The sequence below is a fragment of the Triplophysa dalaica genome, chromosome 19 (genome assembly GCF_015846415.1).
Source record: "Triplophysa dalaica isolate WHDGS20190420 chromosome 19, ASM1584641v1, whole genome shotgun sequence".
Taxonomy (NCBI): Eukaryota; Metazoa; Chordata; class Actinopteri; order Cypriniformes; family Nemacheilidae; genus Triplophysa; species Triplophysa dalaica.
The window spans coordinates 4920593-4927515 of record NC_079560.1 but is presented as its reverse complement, the minus strand read 5'-3'; the positions used below and the strand labels follow the sequence as shown (position 1 = coordinate 4927515).

Below are 6923 nucleotides of genomic sequence, written 5' to 3'. Positions count from 1 at the left end.
CCACGCCTTCCTTTATTAAGAAAAGTATTTTTGTACACAAGAAAGAAATGTTCAAGTCTTAACTAGTAATCGGGGCAAGTGTACTAAGTTTCTTTAATTACACATTTTTTCAGCTTACTCGTCAGAAGCATTTATATGTCACTTTGCCACTAGATTTAGTTTAATGATTTAATTTATTTTCTGTTTAATTATTAAAATCACATCCAAACAGCATCAATGCATAGTCCTTTCATTAATCACAATTTACATTAGATATCGTTTATTTTCCATCAAATGCAGACTCCTCCTTCTTTACCCTGATCCTGACCAATCGCGGCCGCGGAGGCGAGCGGGGCTTCCGTCATCTTCACCGGGAGGAGGCGTGGCTCTTTATTCTCCTAAAGCGCGTTCTCGTGACAGCCGGAAGGGAGCGCGCATTCGAGCACAGTGGCGGGTGTCAGAAAAGAGGCGGCGCGTGGTGTGATACGCATCTTTGAGTGTGAGTGTGTTGTATGTGTGGAGTGGAAGCGCAACACACGTTGTGATATTCGCACTTCTAAACTAAGCTAGAAGCAACTTTATTTCCCGCTTCTTTCGCTTTCCTCGAGCGGAGGAGCACGTTTTGGAGTTTTCGTTTCTGGAGCAAGAAGGCACATCTTCGGTTGTGGGGGAATAATGTCGGCGTCGGCGGCGAAAGTGAGCCGAAAGGAGCAGAACTCTAACCACGACGGAGCGGACGAGACCTCGGGTAAAGTAATGGCGGCCTCCTGCGCACCGCCATTTTCATTAACTTGTGCCTCATGCTTTTCATGCACGAATATTCATTTTAACTTGCCGCTTAAGGTCCAATTTGACTCTTACGGCGAGCCTGAGGGCGTAGACGTTGAACACAGAAGGGCTCCATTATTGCAGGAAAATTCGCGCACAATGATGTTGCGCGCACCGGAGGCCATGATGTTTCATTGTGCCACGCGCGTCGAACACAGAGCCCGCGCGACTTTTCGTAAAGTCCGTGTGTTTTATTATGAATTCTTAATTTTTGTGTACGGACTGGCTTTTTGTGTACGCTCGACTTGGGATATTTCAATTGCGCGTTGTATTGAGTCCATGCTGGGTGCTAATAGGCTAACTGGTTATTGTGTCTCCCCGCCATCACGCGCAATTCCCGCATGTGTCACGAAACCATGCTGTAACGGCATTACAGATAAGTGCAGAAATGGTGCTTTTATGATACTCGAACGGTTCCACGTGAAGTTCTCCTAATCGACGTTCATTCAACGTCAGTTGACGCGTAAGTTAATTCACAGAAGACTGTAAATGTGGCCCAGCGTGTGGCCTCCCGCTCCGTTCAAACCTCGCGGCCTTGCGCAGCAGATGCCGAAATTGCACCGGATTGAGCCGATACACCGGCATTTTACCCGCGTTCACGTTTACGCTTTTTCCAAGTTCGTATCAGATTAGTTTAACGTTAGCCTAAAAGGATGCGCTTCATTTTGTTTTTACGCGGCGCGAAATGTTCACGCGTGTTCCTTTGTTTATAATTGTATATAACGTGCGTGTGTGAAATGAGTGTTTTTTTTTCTTCAATAAAATTGTGAAGTGATAATGTTGTGAATAGTGATGTCCCTTGCACGAGAAATGGTGTCCATACATTGCGTGATTTACGAATACGGAGTAATATTGAACGATATCATGCGTGTTAACTTGCGTGTTTTATTGCATTTCAGAAAAAGAGCAACAGGAGGCAATTGAACACATCGATGAAGTACAGAATGAAATCGACAGGTGAATTTAAAGCTCTTTACAATCGAATATTACGTTTCATGCATTTATTTTTCCGTGGCTCATGTTTTGGTCTCTTCACAGATTGAATGAACAGGCCAGTGAGGAAATTTTAAAAGTAGAGCAGAAGTACAATAAGCTACGTCAGCCATTCTTCCAGAAGAGATCAGAACTCATAGCCAAAATTCCAAACTTCTGGGTCACAACATTTGTCAACCATCCACAAGGTAGGAAAAATATGAAACTTGCCCCTGAATCAAATTGTTACATTAAACTTTGATTCCTTTATTACTTTATTCTAATTGTTGGCTTTATTGATAGTCTCAGCCTTGCTTGGTGAGGAAGATGAAGAAGCACTTCATTACCTGACCAGAGTGGAGGTCACGGAGTTTGAGGACATCAAATCAGGTTACAGAATAGATTTTGTAAGTACCTGTTGTTTCCTAGTCAAGGTCGCAAAATAAACACATGGCTAGGATTGAATTGACGTTATGCTGTCTCCTCAGTACTTCGATGAAAATCCTTACTTTGAAAACAAAGTCCTCTCAAAAGAGTTTCACTTGAATGAGAGCGGTGACCCGTCTTCAAAATCCACTGAAATCAAATGGAAGGCTGGAAAGGTTTGTATATTTATTTTTAATTATTGAATACCTTTCAGTAATGTGGGGTTCTATTTGGGTTTTGATTGACTGGTTGTGTATGATGCAGGACCTGACAAAGCGTATTGGACAGACACAGACCAAGGCAGGGAAGAAAAGGCAACATGAAGAGCCGGAGAGCTTCTTCACCTGGTTCACCGATCACTCCGACGCTGGGGCCGACGAACTCGGAGAGGTCATTAAAGACGATATCTGGCCCAACCCCCTGCAGTACTACCTGGTATGAAGTATAATTAAACGCATCACCTGCAGTGTTATGGATTGGAGTTGGCACGCAGCATTTGACACGTCTTCTCTATGCTCAGGTGCCTGATATGGACGATGAAGAGGGTGAAGGTGAGGAAGATGACGAGGATGAAGAGGAGGGGTTGGAGGACATTGATGAAGAGGGGGATGAAGATGAGGGAGAGGAGGACGAAGAAGAGGATGATGGAGAAGATGGCGAGGTGAGAGACTTTAATGTTGTGTAAACAGTATTGTGTAATTTAGGATAGTTTGTAGGTTTTTTACATGAATCAACTGTTCTTGCAGGTAGTGTGGTGTCAAAATGTAGTTCAGTATTATTTTTGCATCTTATGAAACTAAGACATTTTCTTTCTCTACCTCAGGATGATGGGGAAGATGACTAAAGGCTAATATGGACATATTCCAACACTTGCATACCCGTTCTTTCCTTTTTGAAGTCATCCTCCAACCATGGGAGCAAAAAGCTTTGTTTTTATTTTTTTGTTTTTTTTGTGCTCCATCTTCTGTTCTACTGAAGCCTCTCCTGTCCTGACCATTTCTAAAACCCAGTTAATTCCCTGGACATACAGTACCTGCATCGGAAAACTAGTGGAATCTCATTGCTGAAGCCTCTTGCGTCGTCTTTAATTGCAACCATCTCCAAAGACAAATGCAACATATTAACAATTTGCACGTCATCCTCTGTAGACTAAACTGAAGTAAATAGCAGTTTATATATTAAGTATATCAATGATTTCTTTTTCTTTGTGAATGGTTGTGAGTTGAAGTAATAAGCCATGGTGCAGTGATCTAATCATAGCATACATACCTAGCCACTTTTCTTAAGTATGTCTTTTCGTTAATGCAGAGGTGGGCCCCAAAGAGTTGACACTGTTTTTCCTGTGTGATTTATTGGACAAAAGGAAAGCACCAGCTGGCTCCTGTCACCTCTTGTAAATGTTTTGGGGTCAATATCAGGGTATGGCAGTTATTCGTGTTGATGGTTCAATGGGGTCGGGTGGGGCGAGTGGGCATTTGACACATCAACATTTGGGTTTATGTTGATTGAATTTTCATTGTAATGTTTTACAGACACCCATGAGGTTTGAAACATTTTTAATAAAAACAAAACACAAAAAAATGTCCTTGTAATTTTCAGCTTGGCTAATTAAAGGATTATTTAAATGAGATAATAAAGTGTGTAGAATCTTCAAGCGCTCTGAAGCGGGTCATTTCTCCACCTCTTTTCACCATTGGAGATGTACGCATGGATACACACGTTTGTTTTTCGCAAAGAAAGTCTTCTGAACAGCAAAATGTATTAATTTTTAAAGTTTATAAGTTCACCTCTAGGTTTTCAATGGTCATTTTACTTCTCTTAGGCTAACTTTATAAAAACTAAGTTTATTAAAGATGGTATTATTTGAAGTTACTTACAAATGAGGAATTTCGACATCTTGAGACCAAAAAAAAAACGAAGCTACGTTTACAAAGGTGATAATGCTAGAAGTGAACTGTACAAATTTGTCTCTTGTTAAAGATCTCTGCGAAATTTTAAATGGACTGACCAATCGAAAGTTAACATTCATGACGTATTACATCAGACTTGTCACTGATTGGCTCACAGTATCCATAGCAGCGCGGTTACGGAAGTCACGTCCATGGTAATCATGGAGGATTCCGCTGCTGTGGCCGAAAACAATAAAATGTGAAAATTAGCGATTCTGCTCTATCAATACGTTATTTTTTCCAAGATAAAAGCTTATTTATATTACGAACATAAACACGTCTTCTGTGTAGCGATTGGAGTAGATTTCTACAAAAAGATGTTTACAGATGAAACGCTTGATTTAGTTGGCGCTGAATCGACTTGGAGAAAATCGCACCAAGAAACACAAGAATCGGTAAGTTAAAAACACGTTTTCTTACCTTTGCGACGTTCACGTCATGAAACGTTATTTTTTGACGGGCTGTTTTTCCCACATACGCATCATGAATATTTCTGCGCCCAGAGAAGCTGTCAAACGATTCCACTTCACACAACAGAGGCTGAAACACAATCCAAAGATGTTTCAGACAACGGCACCCAAACCGACACGCAGGACCAGATCATCCAAACACTTTCCTTAGAACGAGATCCGTCAGACTTTCCCGGTTTGCTGGACTTCTTGCGTGGAGTTGAAGACCTGGTGATCCTAGAGCTGGTTAAAAACTCTAAGAGTCATGCATTTGATGGGTTTGAAGTCAATTGGGAAGATCAAAATAAGACGGTGCGTGGAATTCGTGCAGAGTAGAAGTGGTTAAAATATTGAAAGGTGGTTTAATCTCATGTGATCATCTTCATGGCTGCAGGTGTCATGTACGTACCGTCTTCAGCATCCTAAAGCTCATGAAAGACATCTGCAGGTCACCAGTGTCTCCTGGAACTGCACTGGCTCAGTTGTAGCCTGTGGATTTGGCCGGTAGGAGTTTGTTCTCCGTACAGATGTTCACAGTCAGATGTATTAATCATTAAGTTGTAATTCTTTTATTTTTGATATCAGTATGGACGATGGTGACTGGAGCAATGAAAAGTCTTATGTGTCCACATGGAACCTGGACCGTCAGAATGTGAACACAAAGCTGCCGGATGTGGACATAGATGTATCTACACCTGTCATGTGTTTGTGTTTTCATCCTCTGCTACCATCTGTAGTTGCTGGTATGACCACACTTTTTAAACACATTTCTAATAAATAAAGATATAGACAGTTTTCTTCTTAAAGGGACAGTTCATAAAAAAGGAAAATACTTTCAGCTTTATTTCACGTTGAATTGAAAATCACTATGTGCAGTTTTTTTGGACGTCTTTGTGTGTGAATCTCCCTCATATTCAATGCCTCAAAACTCTTGATGGTTCTTTCCACATTAGACAATTTACAACATATCCTCATTTGTGTTGTATTAGGAGGGCTGTACAGTGGCGAGGTGGTGGTCTGGGACACAAGTCGTACACAGGACCCTATTTTGGCTCAGACTGGGATGTCTGCAGACACCCACCGTGAACCGGTTTATCAAGTATTCCCATTAAAAACCCCTGAGACATGTCTCTATCGGAAAACAATATGTGATCCATACACGTACGGCATTTTTCTGCATGTAGGTAAACTGGGTCCTAGGACCTCGCAGAGGTGAATATATGGTGCTGAGCGCTGGATCTGGAGGGAGAGTTTTATTATGGACTGTGGATGGAGCTAAAGCCAAACTTATCTTAAGTTCTGGATATGCACTTATACAACAGCAGTTACCCCAGAGTGGAGCAGTAAGCAAGGTTGGTGTCACAATTTGAGTAGCGTAACAGAAGTTATACCTTTATCAGTTATGATCTCTATCTGAAGACCAGAGGCAGCACCACCATAGGAGTGACCTCTCTTGCCCTTTCTCCGTGGGACTTGGACACATTTTTAGTGGGCTCCGAAGGAGGCTTGGTGCTCAAATGCTCCTTCAGCAGCGAGGTGGTGGCAACGGTGCCACCTGATGGTGAGAGCGTGACACTGCGGGCACCGATGCAGTTCTCTTTCTCACCACGAGGGGGCCCCATACACTCGGTTCACTTTTCACCCTTTCATAGGTAAAATTCATTTTCAGTTCTCTTTGTTAAATTGGAAACAATTGATTGGTTCCAAAAACATTTTCTGTCTTTCTGGATCTCCAGGAATCTTTTCATCAGTGTCGGGACCGATGGTATGGCTCATCTCCATAGTGTGCTTCAGCCCCACCCCCTTACGTCTCTACGGGTATCAGATTCATATGGGTTTGGGGTGAGGTGGTCACCGACACGCCCTTTAGTCTTTGCTACTGTCACAGGACAAGGTGACATGTTGATGTTTTATATTAACTCTTAACACAAACTAGTAACATTTATAACTGAAATAACTAACTTTTCCTACAGGTTTGGTACAAATGTTTGATTTGGGTCGAAGGTCCTCAAGGTCAGTTGCCACAATTGACCAAAACACAGGAGGTCAAGCGTCTTACTGCCTGGAGTTCAACCCCAAACATACAAACCTGATGGCAGTGGGCAATGCAGATGGCAGTGTCAACATCTGGCATCTCAGTGCAGAGTTAACAGAACAAGGTGCCAAAGAGACGGCAATGCTGGACCAGCTGGCCAATCAAGTGGCTGACTGAGATCGTTGGTTTCATTTCCTTAAAATACACACAATTTGTGTTTCATGTATTTAATATTGTTTGTATAATACTGTTTATACTTAAAATAAATACAAGATGAGAATTATC

The 6923-nt window shown here is 42.0% G+C and overlaps 2 protein-coding genes across 2 annotated transcripts; both read left to right on the top strand.

Moving 5' to 3' along the window:
- The first annotated feature begins 414 nt into the window (after positions 1-414).
- On the top strand, positions 415-3387 carry setb (SET nuclear proto-oncogene b). The gene is made up of 8 exons (XM_056730553.1): positions 415-727; positions 1707-1764; positions 1846-1988; positions 2083-2186; positions 2268-2381; positions 2470-2640; positions 2726-2866; positions 3029-3387. Exons 1-8 carry the CDS (start codon positions 655-657, stop codon positions 3047-3049), a joined length of 825 nt encoding a protein of 274 aa, XP_056586531.1. The 5' UTR covers positions 415-654; the 3' UTR covers positions 3050-3387.
- Positions 3388-4280: 893 nt separating this feature from the next.
- On the top strand, positions 4281-6921 carry dync2i2 (dynein 2 intermediate chain 2). The gene is made up of 9 exons (XM_056730384.1): positions 4281-4549; positions 4658-4915; positions 4998-5107; positions 5189-5346; positions 5593-5702; positions 5788-5955; positions 6023-6255; positions 6340-6497; positions 6577-6921. Exons 1-9 carry the CDS (start codon positions 4472-4474, stop codon positions 6813-6815), a joined length of 1512 nt encoding a protein of 503 aa, XP_056586362.1. The 5' UTR covers positions 4281-4471; the 3' UTR covers positions 6816-6921.
- Positions 6922-6923: the final 2 nt, after the last annotated feature.